The sequence below is a fragment of the Nomascus leucogenys genome, chromosome 2 (assembly GCF_006542625.1).
Source record: "Nomascus leucogenys isolate Asia chromosome 2, Asia_NLE_v1, whole genome shotgun sequence".
Lineage (NCBI taxonomy): Eukaryota > Metazoa > Chordata > Mammalia > Primates > Hylobatidae > Nomascus > Nomascus leucogenys.
Genome location: NC_044382.1, coordinates 83066610 through 83085178, shown reverse-complemented (window position 1 = coordinate 83085178; position 18569 = coordinate 83066610). Strand labels below are relative to the sequence as shown.

Below are 18569 nucleotides of genomic sequence, written 5' to 3'. Positions count from 1 at the left end.
TTTTATTTTTTTGTATTCCGCTCTGCTGCCCAGGCTCGAATACAGTGGTGGGATCTCGGCTCACTGAAACATCCGCCTCCTGGGTTCAAGTGATTCTCGTGCCTCAGCCTCCTGAGTAGCTGATATAACAGGCATGTGCCACCACACCCAGCAAATGTTTTGTATTTTCAGTAGAAACACAGTTGCACTGTGTTGGCCAGGCTGGTCTCAAACTCCTGGCCTCAAGTGATCCACCTGCCTCACGTTCCCAAAGTGCTGGGATTACAGGCATGAGCCACTCCACCCAGCCTAAAATAAATTTAAAAACATAATTTCATTGACAACCATTTGGTAGGTGCCAGCATGGGTACTTGATTACATGAAATTTGCATTTATTTATTACATATTATATATCTGTCACCAGGCTATGCATTGAGTACAGAGAGGCAAACAGCAATTGTTTACAGACTTAACAATCTCCCCATTTATCAGTAGAGACATTCAAGTGGAGAAACAAACATAACTATTAGTTACTTTGATAGAAACTTGTTTTAGGGACACTAAAAAAAATGATCTCATTTAACACTTATAGCTATCTTGTCTGGGCACAGTGGCTCAAGCCTGTAATCCCAGCATTTTGGGAGGCCAAGATGGTAGGATCGCTTTAAGCCAAGAGTTTGAGACCAGCCTGGTCAACATAGGAACACCCCATCTTTATTAAAGAAAAAAAAAAAGAAAAAACGCTTACAGCCATCCTATGTAGTTACAACCATGAAAGATAGACCAAATTCTTTTTTTTTTTTTTGAGACGGAGTCTCATTCTGTCACCCAGGCTGGAGTGCAGTGGCACGATCTCGGCTCACTGCAACCTCCACCTCCCAGGTTCAAGCAAGACTAAATTCTTATGAATCATTACTTTTGAAACAATACCTAGTATTGTGTGTCACACATTATAGGTGCTTAATAAATGTTATTTCCCTCTCTGTTGCCACATTCCAGGAGTGTGGCCCTAATAATTTGTCACTGATTATGAGAATTAATATTTTTTTAAAACCTTTCTACAAATTAATTACCTTTTCCCAAATTTGTTTACTGATTAAAAACTCATACTGTGGGCCGGGCACGATGGTTCACACCTGTAATCCCAGCACTTTGGGAGGCTGAGGCGGACAGATCACAAGGTCAGGATTTCAAGACCAGCCTGGCCAACATAGTGAAACCCATCTCTACTAAAAATACAAAAATTAGCCAGGTATGGTGTTGCAATAAAACTCCAGCCAAGGAAAAGACAAAGAGACCTTTGGAAACCAAAGAGAACCTTATTTAATTCAGGTACCCGGGCCGATAGCAGGCTCACGCCTAAAATGGCTGCCGACTGGGACACAGAAAGCAGGCTTGCTTATATGTCATTTGAGGCGGGAAAACAAGGCAAGATACAGGTTTCAGACAAAGACAGTAAATTATTTAACACGTGATAATTCTGAGAAAACATACAATTTAGTTATCTTGACCAGTCAACTTTGAAGCTGGACAGCTCGAGCTGGGGTAAGGGAAAACAGGAATTACAGAAATATGCGGGGGTCTGGAGGCAGGCAATAAGCTTGGAAGATTGAGATAAGCTCATAGCTGCAACTTGTTAGCAGTGCTGGGAGGGGCTGCTTAAATTTCTTAGCCTATGTATAACTTCTAAATAACCTATACTTAATGTTAACTATTACTTATGTTTATTATTTTTAACTTTATTATTACTTATTTTATTTTCCTTCCACAATGGTGGTACATGCCTGTAGTCCCAGCTTCTCAGGAGGCTGAGGCAGAAGAATCCCTTGAACCCAGGAGGCAGAGGTTGTGGTGAGCCGAGATCGCGCCACTGCACTCCAGCCTGGGCAACAGAGGAGACTCCGTCTCAAAAAAAAAAACAAAACAAAAACAAAAAAACCTCATACTGTGGAAGGTTTCCATCTCAAGTGTCTTCTACATTTGTCCAATGTTGTGTTGAATATTTTGAAAGCGCCCCTGCATATGCGTGTATGTGGGTACAAAGACATATGTGCAATGTGATTCTTCATGTTGGTTATCTTAAAAAAAACAAACAAACACTTTTTAGAGTCAGACATCCTTCTCTGGACTGAAGAAAAGTGTACTTATTTTGGTAGGGATTTGTGTTCATACGATAGCAAAGCTGGTGTAAAGAAGACGGGGAGAAGCCAGGCGCAGTGGCTCACGCCTGTAATCCCAGCACTTTGGGAGGCCAAGGCAGGCAGATCACCCGAGGTCAGGAGTTTGAGACCAGCCTGGCCAACATGGCGAAACCCCGTCTCTACAAAAACACAAAAATTAGCTGGGCGTGTTGGTGCCACTTATGGTCCCAGCTACTCGGAAGGCTGAGGTGGGAGAATCACTTGAACCCAGCAGGCGGAGGTTGCAGTGAGCCAAGATTGTGCCACTGCACTGCAGCCTGGGTGACAGAGCGAGACTCTAGCTCAAAAAAAGAAGAGGGGGAGAGGCGAACATTATTGGACTTTTTATAATAACTGGTGGGGGTAAAAAATCAAAAGTGCAATACCGTTACCCTTACTTAATCAAATCCTCACAAACAGTTAAGTATCAGTACTGTAAACAAAATGCCTATTACCACTTGGGGATTTGAAATTAAAAATATTCTTCCATAACTTCTGAATTAATCTGTTTTTAGAAAATTAATAATTTTAGTTCTTGGAGATAGTTGGGTAATGTTTTCCCTTTAGGCCTAGAGTTCTAGCTGGAGTTACTCTGGGGCAGGCAGCTCCAGAAATAGCCCCGTGGGTCTCTGGGGTCGGGGGCCCCCAAAGGGGCAGGTTTCCACTGATCCTGTTTCCTCTCCTAAGGCAGCTTTGAAATGAACACCCACCCCCAGGAGGGCAGCTCAAGTGTCCACAAGAGGGGCTGATTTCAATTACAGGCCGTGGTTCTCACAGAATGCTGTGTTTACATTAGAACAAAGTTGGTGTTCCTTTCTTTTTTTGAGAAAGGGTCTCACTCTGTCGCCCAAGCTGGAGGGCAGTGGCGCGATCCTGGCTCACTGCAACCTCCACTTCCCAGGTTCAAGCGATTCTTGTGCCTTAGCCACCCGAGTAGCTGGAACCACAGGTGCATGCCACTATGCCCTGCTAATTTTTGTATTTTTAGTAGAGATACGGTCTCGCCATGTTGCCCAGGCTGGTCTTGAACTCCTGGCCTCTAGTGATCCGCCCGCCTCAGCTTCCCAAAGTACTGGGATTACAGGCATGAGCCCACATGCGCAGCCTTTTCTTCTTCTTTTTTTTTTTTTTTCTTAGAGACACGGTCTTGCTCTGTCACCCAGGCTGGAGTGCAGTGACATGATCATAGCTCATTGCTGCCTTGAACTCCTGAGCTCAAGCAATCCTCACACCTCAGCCTCCTGAGTAGCTAGGACCACAGGTGCATGCCATCATGCCCAGCTGATTTTTAAAATGTTTTTGTAGATATGAGGTCTCACTATGTTACCCAGGCTGGTCAAAAGATGAAGATGATTCTATGTGATTTGACCTTTTTTGTTGTTGTTTTACCGTTTTTGTAGAGACAGGGTCTTATACTATGTTGTTCAGGCTGGTCTTGAACTCCTGGGCTCAAACAATCATCCCACTTCAGCTTCCCGAAGGGGGATTACAGGAGGGAGCCACCGCGCCTGGCCATGATTTGACTCTAAAACAGTGCTTACTGTTACATATAGTATGTGTGTGTGCAAATCCATAAAAAGCCCTTGGCACAGGCCTGGTCCATAATAAAGTCAAAAAATGTTAGCATTTTTATATATGTAGTTAAGTAAAAAAGCAAGTTGAAATATAGTATGATCCTTTTTTTTTTTTTTTTCCTCTGAGACAGAGTCTTGCTCCGTCGCCCAGGCTGGAGTGCAGTGGTGCAATCTCGGCTCACTGCAACCTCCGCCTCCCAGGTTGAAGCAATTCTCCTGCCTCAGCCTCCCGAGTAGGTGGGATTACAGCTATGATCATGTCACTGCACTCCAGCCTGGGTGACAGAGCAAGACCGTGTCTCTAAGAAAAAAAAAAAAAAAGAAGAAGAAAAGGCTGCGCATGTGGGCTCATGCCTGTAATCCCAGTACTTTGGGAAGCTGAGGCGGGCGGATCACTAGAGGCCAGGAGTTCAAGACCAGCCTGGGCAACATGGCGAGACCGTATCTCTACTAAAAATACAAAAATTAGCAGGGCATAGTGGCATGCACCTGTGGTTCCAGCTACTCGGGTGGCTAAGGCACAAGAATCGCTTGAACCTGGGAAGTGGAGGTTGCAGTGAGCCAGGATCGCGCCACTCAAAATAATTAAATTAATACAAAAATTAACCAGGCGTGGTGGCACACGCCTGTAATCCCAGCTACTCGGGAGGCTGAGCCAGGAGAATCACTTGAACCTGGGAGGCTGAGGTTGCAGTGAGCCAAGATCGCACCACAGCACTCCAGCCTGAGCAACAAGAGAGAAACTGTCTTAAAAAAAAAAAAAAAGCCTCATCACCAGGATGGGAGTGTCTTCTAGGTCCCTCTGCTCCAGGACCTTTCTAGGCTCTGTTCATCCTCTCCACTCACACACATCTGGAAGCTCCTGGAATGGGCTTCCCTTTTTCACACTTCTGCCTAATAAAATTTCTTTCAACTGATGTCCTGGTCTATCAAAATTACAGTTCTGCCTCCTTCAGAACCCAGTTTTTTTTTTTATTTTTTTAATTTTAGAGACAAGGTCTTGCTGTGTTGCCCAGGCTGGAGTACAGTGGTACGATCATAACTCACTGCAGCCTCTAACTCCTGGGCTTGAGCGATCCTCCCACCTCAGCCTCCTGAGTAGCTGAGACCACAGGCGTGCACCACCACACCTGGCCAACTTTTTAATTTTTTTTGGAACGATGGGGGTCTCATTACGTTGCCCAGGCTGGTCTTGAACTCCTGGCCTCAAGCGATCCTCCTGCCTCAGCTTCCCAAAGTGTTGGGATTACAGGCATAAGCGACTGAGCCTGGCCCAGAGCCCAGATTGAAGACAACCTTTCCAGGCTTTCTCCTCTGCCTTCCGTGGGGCTCTTAGCAGACCTTTATGTGTGTGAGTCATTCTCCATTGTCATTCTTTGTTTGAGTCAGCGCCTGACTGCAAGAGTAGGGTTGTGTCTGATGCGACCTCCATTCCCTTGGTCCTGCATAGTAGGACTTGGTAAAATGTTTGACTGTGTGTGGATGGGAATTGGCACTTCATTGCTCACTTTCTAGGTTATCGAAAGCAGGCTCTGTTGGGTTGGTGTTGCCAGGGGTGGCTTCAGAGGGAGAGAACAGCTCAGTTTTCCAACTCTTGTTCCCTCAGCATCCCATAAAGCTAAGTGGTTTTTTTTTTTTTAACTTACTGTGACCTGGCAACCTGGATTGTTTAATCAAAATGGCCCGCTGGCCTCCCTCCAAGGAACACACCCAGCAGGTACTGGGTGTGGATTGTGAAAGGTCAGATTCTATCACTGTCAAGCCCAGCCTTCTGCCCAAGCTCCCCTGGAGACATGGCAGAACCATTTAGGGGGCCGCCCTCTCCATAGAATATCAGGCAGTCATCCAAAGATTTACAGAGTTTATGATAACGTGGGAAAGTGCCTCTGCTCCAGAGTTAAATCTAAAAAGAATACAGCATGATTATAGCTCTGTGAAACTCGCACGTACACACACAGCCAAGGCCTGAGGGGAAGCACATCACCAGGGCAGCAGGGATTGTCTTTGGATTGGATTAGGAGGGACTGTGTTCCTTTTCTCCTTCTCTGTCGTTTCTACATTTTCTAGAATAAGCATAGGGAGCAAATACATGTTTTTAATTTCTTATTAAGGTGGGAAATTTTATTTTTAAATGTTATTTTCAGCCAGGTGCACTGGCTCACGTCTGTAATCCCAGCACTTTGGGAGGCTGAGGCAGGTAGATCACTTGAGGTCAGGAGTTCGAGACCACCCTGGCCAACATGATGAAACCCCATCTCTACTAAAAATACACACACACACACACACACACACACAAATTAGCCGGGTGTGGAGGCGGGCGCCTATAATCCCAGCTACTCCAGAGGCTGAGGCAGGAGAATCACTTGAACCCGGGAGGCGGAGGCTGCAGTGAGAGATTGCACCACTGCCCATCAGCCTGGGCAACAGAGCGAGACCCTCTCCCCTGCCCCCCTGCAAAAAAAATTTTCCTGATCTGAGAATATCTCAGAGATCATTCCACATCAATACACATAGATCACCTTATTTAAAAAAATTTCTTTTGAGATAGGGTTGCCCAGGAAGAAGTGCAGTGGTGTGATCATAGCTCACTGCATTGAAATCGTGGGCTCAAGTGATCCTCCCACCTCAGCCTCCCAAGTAGCTGGGACCACAGGCATGCACCACCATACCCAGCCTGTTGTTGGTTATTTAATGGCTGAATATCATTTCATTGTTGGAAGCGCCATAATAAATGTAGCCAGCTCCTCCTTGTAGGGTATGTAGGTTATTTCCAGTCTTGTCCTGCCACAAACAGCACTTCCTTGTGTGTGTGTCTTTGCACCCGTGAATGGGCGTGCCCACCAGAGGACCCCCCAGAGGTGAACTGGCTAGGCAAAACGTTTGTGTGTTTTTAAACTGGGATAAGTGTTGTCAGTAGCTCCTCAAAGAGGTTACACCATCGTGTGTGCCCCCCATGATGGGTGGGTACACCTGCTTCCCATGCCCTTATTTGGCCAACTTTGGTGATTACACTCATACTTGTAACCCACTGAGGGTGGCTCTGACAGCATGATCAAAGAATAATGATTGCCTTGGCAGGCCGAGGCTGGCGGATAACCTGAGGTCAGGAGTTCAAGACCAGCCTGACCAATATGGTGAAATTCCATCTCTACTAAAAATACAAAAATTATCTGGGCGTGGTGGTGTGCGACTGTAGTCCCAGCTACTCAGGAGGCTGAGGCAGGGGAATCACTTGAACCCGGGAGGCAGAGGTTGCAGTGAGCCAAGATTGCACCACTGCACTCCAGCCTGGGCAACAGAGCAAGACTGTCTCAAAAAAAAAAAAAAAAAAATTTTAGCAGCTTTTGGAAATATAATTCACATGCCATACAATTTACTCATTTAAAATGTACTATTCAAAGCCTTTGAGTATATTCATAAAAAATTATGCATCCATCACCACAACCACTTTTAGAACATTTTACCCAAAAACTAAATTCTATACCTCTTAGCCATCACACTCTAATACCCACATCCCACCCAGCCCCAGGCAACCACCAGTCCACTTTCTGCCTCTCTGGACTTGCCTTTTCTGGACGTTTTACATAAATAGAATCATACAACATGTGGCCTTTTATGTCTGGCTTCTTTCACTAAGCATAAATTTTTTTGTTGCTTTTTTTGTTTTGTTTTTTTTGTTTTGTTTTTTTTTTGGGACAGTTTCACTCTGTTGCCCCATCTCGGCTCACTGCAACCTCCGCCTCCCAGGTTCAAGTGATTCCCTTGCCTCAGCCTCCTGAGTAGCTGATTACAGGCAACATGGTGAAACCCCATCTCTACTAAAAATACAAAAAATTAGCCAGGCATGGGGGCGCACACCTGTAGTCCCAGTTACTGGGGGGGCTGAGGCGCAAGAATTGTTTAAACCTGAGAGGCAGAGATTGCAGTGTGCTGAGATTGCACCACTGCACTCCAGCCTGGGAGACAGAGCAAGACTGTCTCAAAAAAAAAAAAAAAAAAGAAAGTCCAGATATTTTGCTATTAAGATTTTAGTGTATAGTTCAGACTTTACTGTATTTCACTTTAAATATACACAAATATGGACTTTTTGTTGCTACTGTGGAATCATGCTATACATGTCTTCAGTAACCAGTTTTTTTCGGCAAGCAATAAATCATTATGTCTTTTCAGATCAGTAAATATGGATCTAGTGTCTTGATGGCTCTGTCAGCCCATTGTATGGCTACACCACAGTTTCTGTAAGCATTGCCTCTTGTGGGATACTTAGGCAGTTTCCACGTTTGTTTGTTTTTGAGATGGAGTTTCGCTCTTGTTGCCCAGGCTGGAGTGCAATGGCACGATCTCAGCTCACTGCAACCTCTGCCTCTCGGGTTCAAGTGATTTTCCTGCTTCAGCCTCCTGAGTAGCTGGGATTATAGGCATGCGCCACCACACCTGACTAATTTTGCATTTTTTAGTGGAGATGGGGTTTCTCCATGTTGGTCAGGCTGGTCTCGAACTCCTGACCTCAGGTGATCTGCCTGCCTCAGCCTCCCAAAGTGTTGGGACTACAGGCGTAGTTTGTTTTTTAAGAGATACGGTCTCATGCTGTTGCCCAGGCTGGAGTGCAGTGGCACAGTCATGGGTCACTGTAGCCTCGACCTCCTGAGCTCAAGTGATCCTCCCACCCCAGCTCCCCAGGTAGTTGGGACTAAAGGCATGCGCCATCACGCCTGGCTAATTTTTGTATTTTTTTTTTTTTTTTTTTAGAAATGGGGTCTTGCTATGCTGCCCAGGCTGCTCTGGAACTCCAAGTGTCAAGTGATCCTCCTGCCTTGGCCTCCCAAATTGCTGGGATCACAGGCATGACCACTGTGCCTGGTTTCCAGTTTTTTGCTGCTGTATTCCATGCCAGGTTCCACTGATAATTGTACCAAACCTCTAAGTGCATGTGGCATAGATTGTGGCCTCCACACACCACTGCTGGGCTCTTCCCCTTCCACAGCCTTGCTGTGTTTCCCCACTTCTTCATGCTTTTTTTTTTTTTTTTTTGTGGGAACAAAACAATAAACACCTTTATTACATGGGTGAAGACAAAACAAGGATTTATTTGCCTTTCCAGGCCTTGATTTTCCTAAGATAGAACTCCAACTCTTTGCCCTCTAGCACATAGCCATCTGCTCGGCCACACTGTCCTGGCCTTGAAGCGATGCATGCAAGAAGCTTGCCCTGCTGGAACTGCTCCTCCAGGAGACTGCTGATTTTGGCATTCTTTTTCCTTTCATCATATTTCTTCTGAATTTTTTTAGATCATTTTTTGTTTAAAATCTCTTCTTCCTCAGGAGTCAGCTTGGCTCCCTTCTTGCGGTCCAGGGGCAGCGCACAGTGGGACTCGTACCACTGTCGGTACGGTGTGCTGTCGATGAGTAGGATGCAATTCTTCACCAGGGTCTTGGTACGAACCAGCTCGTTATTAGATGCATTGTAGACAACATTGATGATCCTTGTTTTACGAGTACAACACTCTGAGCCCCAGGAGAAATTCCCCACGTCCAACCTCAGGGCACGATATTTCTTGTTACCTCCCCGCACACGAACTGTGTGGATGCGGCGGGGGCCAAACTTGGTGTTGGCAGCTGGGCGCCCCAACTCATATTTCCGCTTCTTGTGGTAGGGCTTTCTCTTGCCCCTGGTTTTGCGGCGCTTGTGCCAGTTGTCTCGAGATGCCCATCGCTCAGTGCTGGCTGGAAAGAGCTCTTTTATTTGAGCCGTTGAGTTTGGTTAAGCCCATTACTGCTCTCCAGGAGGGGAGAGTAGTTGGGCTGTCTCTGAGTTGTATTTCTTTTTTTTTTTTCCTTGACTTCCCAGGTTCAGGTGATCCTTCCACCTCAGTCTCCTGATTGGCTATTACTACAGGCGCATGGCACCACGCCTGGCTAATTTTTTGTATTTGTAGTAGAGGCAGGGTTTCGCCATGTTGCCTAGACTTCTGAGCTGTATTTCATAAAGTCTGCAGAAGTGATGATGGGGAAAAAAATGATTTTATAACATTCATGAAGTGACTGTAACAGGTGATAAAGGCGTGGGTGAATCACTGGATGTGTCCTCAAGTAAGATCCAGAGGCCTTGATTACTGTGATAATGGCAATAATAACAGTAATATAAAATTGGCAACAACAGTGATAACATCCCACGTGCCAAAACACTTGCGAACACATTGCCGGCACTCCACCCTCACTCCTGGCATACTCGATGAAGTAAATTATTATTACTACAGTAATCATTATTATTATTTCCATCTCCCTTTCCTGGTATATAATTATTATTATTTCACTATTATTTATTTTTATTTTGTACTCTCAGACTTTGAAGAACCACAGCGTTTCTATTCTGTAGCCAGAATTATATTTTCCTTTTTTTATGAAATATCCACAGATCTCTCTCTTTTTTTGTTTTGAGACAGAGTCTTGCTCTGTCACCCAGGCTGTAGTGCAGTGGTGCAATCTTAGCTCATTGCAACCTCCACCTCCTGGGTTCAAGCGATTCTCATGCCTCAGCTTCCTGAGTAGCTGGGAGCACAGGCACACACCACCATGCCCAGCTAATTTTTGTATTTTTTGTAGAGAGGGGTTTCACCATGTTCACCAGACTGGTCTCAAACTCCTGGCCTCAAGTGCTCCGCCTGCGTTGGCCTCCCAAAGTACTAGGATTACAGGCATGAGCCACCACACCCAGCCCATAGCCCTCTGTTCTATGTAAGATTAATTAACCTACTCAACAACTGAGTTCCAGAATCCTTAGAAATAGAGGATATTAGAGCTGGCACAGCCTTAAGAATCATCTAACCTGGCCAGGCGCAGTGGCTTATGTCTGTAATCCCAGCACTTTGGGAGGCCAAGACAGGTGGATCACTTGAGCCCAGGAGTTTGAGACCAGCCTGGGCAACATGGTGAAACCCTGTCTCTACAAAAACACAAAAAATTAGCCAGGCTTGGTGGCGTGTGCCCATAGGCCCAGCTACCCGGGAGGTTGAGGTGGAGGTTGAGGTTTCAGTGAGCCATGATTGCATTACTGCACTGCAGGCTGGGCGACAGTGAAACCCTGTCTCAAAAAAAAAAAAAAGAAAAAAAATCATCTAACCCAGTGATTTTTGTTTCTTAACTTTGATTTACACATGCGTTACCTAAATACACTCTTATTGTAAAAAGAATGCAAACAACATAGATAAACTGAGGTCTCCTTGAGCAACTTCTTATCCCTTTCTATTCCCAGAGATAAGAATTATATTAGTTTCATATAAATTACTTTTCAGACCTCTTTTTATGTATTTGCATATAAATATACATTTGTGTATATGTCTACAGACACACACATCCTTAGAAAATCCATGGTATTGATTTGTGAGTTTCCTCCACCAGTAAGTGGTAACATAGTGTTTGTATTGTTCTGCAACTTGCTGTTTTTCCCCCTAAACAATAGGTCTTAGAAATTGCCCATGCTGGGTGCGGTGGCTCACGCCTGTAATCTCAGCACTTTGGGAGGCCAAGGCGAGTGGATCACTTGAGGCCAGGAGTTCAAGACCAGCCTGACCAATATGGTGAAACCCGATCTCTACTAAAAATAAAAAAATTAGCCGGGTGTGGTGGCACGCACCTGTAATCCCAGCTACTCGGGCAGCTGAGACAGAATTGCTTGAACCCAGGAGACGGAGGTTGCAGTGAGCAGAGATGGCGCCACTGCACTCCAGCCTGGACGACAGAGCGAGACCACGTCCCCCGCTCCCCGCCCGGGGGAAAAAAAACTCACCCATGCTAGCATCTTATTTTGAGTATACCAAGCGTATGTGATCATCCCCCTACAGATGGGCAGTTTGTTTGTACTGCCTGATCATTATGGCATTATAAGTGCTGACCTTGAGGCTAGAGTTTAAGACCACCCGGGACAACACAGAGAGACTGTCATCTCTACACACACACAATTTTTTTAATTAGCTGGGCATGATGGTGAGCACCCATAGTTCCAGCTACCTGGGAGGCTGAGTTGAGAAGATTCATTGAGCCCAGGAGTTGGAGGCTTCAGTGAGCTATGATCCCACCACTGCACTTCAGCCTAGGCAACAGAGTAATACCTGGTCTCAAAAAAAAAAAGAAAGAAAAAAAAGCACTGATCATCCTTGGACCAGCTTACCTGGACACACCTGGGTAGGTGATAGGAATGGCTGGGTCAGAAGTCGGTGCAGAAGAAGGTTCATAGCCACTGCTAGGTGGCTCTCAAAGATGGCAGTACCTGCTTCCATTCCCCTTCTGATGGTAACATATCACTGGTGATTTCTAGCTCGGGCAGGAGTCACCCATAATAAGTAAGCACTGCTACCCCAGTGAGTCACTGTTTTTGGTGGAAGTGTGTCTACCCTGGTTGCAGGGGCCACAAAAAAGTGGACCACCAGCAGCCAAAACCTTCTTCATCCTTGTTTGTAAACAAGGAAATGGAGGTTCCCACGGCCAGTCAGTGGTGAGCTGGAACCAGAGTCAGGGGCATGAATGTTAGTACAGGACTTTTTTTTTTCTTTTTTTTTTTTTTTGAGACGGAGTCTCGCTCTGTCGCCCAGGCTGGAGTGCAGTGGCCCAATCTCGGCTCACTGCAAGCTCCGCCTCCCGGGTTCACGCCATTCTCCTGCCTCAGCCTCTCCGAGTAGCTGGGACTACAGGCGCCCGCCACCACGCCCAGCTAATTTTTTTGTATTTTTAGTAGAGACGGGGTTTCACCGTGGTCTCGATTTCCTGACCTCGTGATCCGCCCGCCTCGGCCTCCCAAAGTGCTGGGATTACAAGCGTGAGCCACCGCGCCCGGCCTAGTACAGGACTTTTTATACTGTGCTTATTAAAAAAAAAAAAAAGTCAGTTGCATTAATCCCACCCATTGCCAATAAGGTCTGGCATGACTCTGTTCTGGGTTTGGAAAAAAAAGTAATTTTTATCCTATGAAATACCACACCCTCTATTTCTGCAGTACTTTCCTACCTGTTTTGTGGTTGGTGCCACAGCATCCAGCCAGGAGGTAATTTCTGTTGCTAATCTTCATTGAATGGGGACGGTCCCTGTTAGTAGCTTAGGGAGTGGCGGAGTCGTTTGAGAGAGGCACTGTCAGAGAACTGTGTGTCGCAGACAGAGAACAGGGCTCCTGTACAGACACGCTTGGAAGGGTGGCCTGCTGAGTTCTCAACCCTGCAGGCTCTCCTGACAGGTGGAGGTCGAAGGCTGTCCCTGCCATTTGTAGCAGCCGGAATATGAGCTGAGACTGTGGTGCTTTAAGGTATGGGGATTGGGCTGGGCGTGGTGGCTCATGCCTGTAATCCCACCACTTTGGAAGGACAAGGCAGGAGGATCACTTGAGCCCAGAAGTTTGAGAACAGCCTGGGCAACATATCGAGATCCGGTCTGTACAGAAATTTAAAAAATTAGCCAGGCATGGTGGCAAGCGCCTGTCATCCCAGCTATTCGGGAAGCTGAAGCAGGAAGATCACTTGAACCCAGGAGTTTGAGGCTGCGGTGAGCTGTGATCACGCCACTGTATTCCAGCCTGAGTGACAGAGCAAGACCCTGTCTCTTTAAGAAAAAAAGTACAGGGGCCAGGCGTGGTGGCTCATGCCTGTAATCCCAGCACTCTGGGAGGCCGAGGCAGGCGGATCACAAGGTCAAGAGATCGAGACCATCCTGGCCAAAATGGTGAAACCCTGTCTCTACTAAAAATACAATAATTAGCTGGGCGTGGTGGCACGTGCCTGTAGTCCCAGCTACTCAGGAGGCTGAGGCAGGAGAATCGCTTGAACCCAGGAGGCAGAGGTTGCAGTGAGCCGAGATCACGCCACTTCACTCCAGCCTGGTTACAGAGCCAGACTCCATCTCAAAAAAAAAAAAAAAGTACAGAGACCGAAATTCAGAAAAATGTTTTAGACGTACACATGTCTGCTGTGGAGTTATTTACAACAGGGAACAATCAGTGACAAGCTTGAAGTCTAACAGTGGAGAGCAACAGGTGAATAATTAAGTCAGTAACAAAAAAGTTATGCAGTAGATTATTATGCAACTATTAAAGCAGGATGCAAATAACTTATAAATTTTATAGTTATCTGATGTACTGTCTGTGCCAAAAGAATTTTAGTGATTTATTTACTGCTTCTTGGAATATAACTTGGGATAAATTTTTTGGCGGAGAACTCAGTCATTTCTAGATTTTAAATGTGATCCAACAGTTACATTTCCCAAAAAGTATGTACTGCTGAGATCTTGCACAAGCGCACAGAGATTTGGATAGGAAGATGTTCACTTCAGCACTGTTTGTACTAGGAAATGTTGGAGAGAATCCAAACATTATTCAATTGGAGGTTAGACAAATACCTTAAGGTACATTTATACAATTGTATATCTGGTAGTTTTGGAAATGAAAGGAGGTCACCCAGCCAGTTTGCACATATGACATGGAAAGATGTCCAAGATCTTGCATTAAGAAAAGTCAGATGCACAACAGAACATGTGGTGTGGTCCAATTGCTCTTTCTTTTTATTTTTTATTTTTTTGAGATGGAGTCTCACTGTGTCGCCCAGGCTGGAGTGTAGTTGCACTCTCTTGCCTCACTGCAACCTCTGCCACCTGGGTTCAAGCGATTCTCCTGCCTCAGCCTCCCAAGTAGCTGGGATTACAGGCTCGTGCCACCATGCCCGGCTAATTTTTGTATTTTTAGTAGTGACAAGGTTTTACCATGTTGGCCAGGCTGGTATCAAACTCCTGACCTCGTGATCTGCCTGCCTCAGCCTCCCAAAGTGCTGGGATTACAGGTGTGAGCCACCGTGCCCAGCCTAAACTGCTCTTAAATATGTGTTTGTGTTCACAGAGGCATAGGAAAAAATTTTGCAGAATGTCTACATCAACTGTCAGCTGTGGTTTTCAGAAGAAGTGGATTAGGGAGGACTTCCACTTTCTAATTCAGAGTTCTATAGTGCTTGCAGTTTTTATGTGATGTGGATCATACTTTGGAATCAGAAAAAAAAAATCGAGATCACTAAATAAAACACAAAATCCCATTGACCCACTCTCCTGTAAGGAGGTAAATTATATTTTACAGTATGATACCAACCTTATTAAAAAAATGCATGTAGGTCGGGCAAGCTGGCTCACGCCTGTAATCCCAGCACTTTGGGAGGCCAAGGCTGGTGGATCACCTGAGGTCAGGAGTTCGAGACTAGCCTGGCCAACATGGTGAAACCCCGTCTCTACTAAAAATACAAAAATTAGCCAGGCATGGTGGCTCACGCCTGTAATCCCAGCTACTCAGGAGGCTGAGGCAGGAAAATTGCTTGAACCCAGGAGGTTGCAGTGAGCTGAGATCACCCCACTGCACCCTAGCCTGGGTGACAGAGGGAGACTGTCTCGAAAAAAAAAAAAAAAAAAAAAAAAAGCATATAGAAGATCTGGAAAAAATTAGTCTACAGCATTGCTCCAGTGGATGGTATATGGTGGATTTTACTTTTCTTTGTCTTCTGTATTTTCCAACTTTTAAATTAAGTCTAAATTAGCTACCAAAATAGAAGAAAAGCATTACAGGCTTTATTTTTTTTTAACTCTGCAACAGTAAAAAAGCCCCAGCAGGCTAGGCGCAGCAGCTCATGTCTGTAATCCTAGTGCCTTGGGAGGTTGAGGCAGGAGGATCACTTGAGGCCAGGAGTTCGAGACCAGCCTGGGCAACAAACATAGTGCAACCCTGTCTCTGCAAAATAAAAATAAAAATAAAAAAATTAGCTGGGCATGGTGACACACAAGTGTAGTCCCAGCTACTCAGGAGGCTGAGGCAGGAAGATCGCTTGAGCCCAGGAGTTTTGAGGTTGCAGAGAGCTATGATCACACTACTGCCACGTAGCCTGGAAAACAGAGAGAGACCTTGTTCCTATTTAAAAAACAAAACAAAACAAAAACCCAAAAACAAAAGAAAGCCCTAGAGAGAGTGAGAGGCCTGGGCTCTGTGTGTGTGTATTGGAAGGCCTAGCTCCACTGCCTGAGCTGCTTCTATTTTGAGCAGGACCCAGTGCTGGGGATGAGGTGAAGCCCTGTTTGGGCTGAGTCCTTGGGAAGCTGGACTCTTTTTTTTGGGTACAGAGTCTTGCTCTGTCACCCAGGCTGGAGTGCAGTGGCCTGATCTCCATTCACTGCAACCTCCACCTCCCAGTTCAAGTGATTCTCCTGCCTCAGCCTCCCGAGTAGCTGGGATTACAGGTAGGCACCCGGCTTTTTTTTAAAGTAGAGACGGGGTTTCACCATGTTGGCCAGGCTGGTCTCGAACTCCTGACCTCGGATGATCCATCTGCCTCGGCCTCCCAAAGTGCTGGGATTACAGGCATGAGCCACCATGCCCGGCCACTCTCAATAGGTTTTGATAGATTTGGGAGTTCTTTTGGGTCATCATAATGATGGGGTGATGGGCACTGCTGGCATAGAGTTAGGGAAGGCCGAGAATGCCAGCAACCCTGAAACAGGGCTGTTTTGCACGATGAATTTTCCTGCATCCCAGAAGACCTTGGAACAGCTCATGGGAATCATTTCATAATTATCTGAGGCCAGAGTTAAATGCTATGTTATGTGTAAAGGTGGCATATCCTTTGGGAGGCTGAGGTGGGAGGATCGCTTGAAGTTCAAGACCAGCCTGGGCAATATGGTGAGACCCTATCCCTACAGAAAATTAAAAAATTAACCAGGTATGGTGGCTCAGCCTGGGGTCCTAGCTACTTGGGAGGCTGAGGTGAGAGGATCACCTGAGCCGTGATCATGCCACTGCACTCCAGCCTGGGGACAGGGTGAGACCCTGTCTGTTGAAAAAAAATTAAAAATAAAAAAGGCAACATATCTTTGGCATGGTTCTAGCTCTGAGCTTAGAAATTTATGTTATCTATGAATTTCATATAGGGCAGTAAAATGGGGTGTTATACAATATTTATTATAAAAAGAGGTCATTGGGTCTGGTAGGGTCAAGAATTTCCACCAGAGATGCAGCCTTTTTTTTTTTTTTTTATGAGACAGGGTCCTCCCTCTGTCACTCAGGCTGGAGTGCGATGGCACAATCTCAGCTCACTACAACCTCCGCCTCCTGGGTTCAAGTGATTCTCCTCCCTCAGCCTCCCGAGTAGCTGGGATTACAAGCGTGTGCCACCACGCCCAGCTAATTTTTGTATTTTTAGTAGACACAGGGTTTCACCATGTTGGCCACACTGGTCTCAAACTCTTGACCTCAGGTGAGCCCCCTGCCTTGGCCTCCTAAAATGCTGGGATTACAGGCACGAGCCACTGCACCCAGCCCAGCCTAGAAAAGTTTTATACCCCCGATGGTGTGTGAGGATACCCGTTCTCTGATATCCGGGCCAGCACTTGCTAAAATGTTTCATCTCATTAAAATAATTGCCAACCTGCTGTAATCCCAGCACTTTGGGAGGCCAAGGCTGGTGGATCACTTGAGGTCAAGAGTTTGACACCAGCCTGGCCAACATGACAAAACTCTGTCTCTACCAAAAAGTACAAAAATTAGCCAGGTATAGTGGTGTGCACCTGTAGGTCCAGCTACTCACAAGGCTTAGTTGGGAGAATCGCTTGAATCCAGGAGGCAGAGGTTGCAGTGAGCCGAGATTGGACCACTGCACTCCAGCCTTGGCGACAAAGTAAGACCCTGTCTCAAAAAAAAAAAAAAAAAAGGCCGGGCACAGTGGCTCACGCCTGTAATTTCAGCACTTTGGGAGGCCAAGGCAGGTGGATCACTTGAGGTCAGGAGTTCGAGACCAGCCAGGCCAATGTGGTGAAACCTTGTTTCTATCAAAAAATGCAAAAAGTAGCCATGCGTGGTGGCGGGCGCCTATAATCCCAGCTACTTGGGAGGCTGAGGCATGAGAATCGCTTGAACCCAGGAGGTGGAGGTTGCAGCGAGCCAAGATCACGTCACCACACTCCAGCCTGGGTGACAGAGTGAGACTCTGTTTTTATATATATACACGTTATACTCTGTTTCTATATATGTATTGTGTGTGTGTATATATATATATATCCTATATAATATATATATAATGAAATGTTAGCCAACCTGAATGAGGGAATGGTATCCTATTTTCATTCTCAACTCTTTGATCCAAGTGTTGTGTAGTTAAGATGTGCCATTTCTGCCCACAGGGAGGCTGTGCCTGTGAGTGCAGATAGGTTCTTTTGGGGACTGTGTTCCTGAAAGGCTACTAGACAGGAGTCTCTCTCTGTCCTGATACTGTCTGCCTCTCCAGAGGAAATAACAGGGTGGGAGGAGTCCGTGTTGTCCCCAAAGCCCCTGACCTGGGCCTGATGTTCCTACCTTCTGCTTTGCCTTCCACAGGAAGCCTGGAAGCACGCAATCCAGAAGGCCAAGCACATGCCCGACCCCTGGGCTGAGTTCCACCTGGAAGATATTGCCACCGAACGTGCTACTCGACACAGGTCAGCAGCTTGTGTGGGGTCTCGAGGAGTCCTAGGGGCTATACGTCCAGCTTCTGCTCCCAATCATGAGGCCTAAGTACTCTTGGGGGTCAGGGGAAGGGAGTAATCATAACAGCAGCTAATATTGGAGTGCTAGTGCATGCTTAAGGCCGGGTGCATTACCTCCCTGAATCCTTCTTGTGGGTCTCACAAGGTACCTATTAGACAGGCTAGACTGAGCTAGTTTTTTTAAATTATTGCAGATCTCTGGCCGGGTGAGGTGGCTCTCACCTGTAATCCCAGCACTTTGGGAGGCTGAGATGGGCAGATCACTTGAGGTCAGGAGTTCAAGGCCAGCCTGGCCAACATGGTGAAACCCCATC

At 46.2% G+C, this 18569-nt stretch overlaps 1 protein-coding gene and 1 pseudogene across 4 annotated transcripts in view; one reads left to right on the top strand and one right to left on the bottom strand.

Annotated features, from left to right (window-relative positions):
• Positions 1 to 18569, top strand: part of EEF2K (eukaryotic elongation factor 2 kinase) — an 83586-nt gene that overhangs the window by 21577 nt on the left and 43440 nt on the right. For all 3 annotated transcript variants that reach the window (XM_003261444.3, XM_030799878.1, XM_030799872.1), the window contains exon 3: positions 18107 to 18207. In XM_003261444.3, coding sequence (XP_003261492.2) covers positions 18107 to 18207 — 101 coding nt within the window. The remainder of the gene's footprint in view (positions 1 to 18106; positions 18208 to 18569) is intronic.
• Positions 8747 to 11522, bottom strand: LOC105739377 (annotated as a pseudogene). The gene is made up of 2 exons (XR_001115297.2): positions 11519 to 11522; positions 8747 to 9468 (listed from the first exon to the last, which is right to left on the bottom strand). The product of XR_001115297.2 is annotated as a 40S ribosomal protein S8 pseudogene (transcript).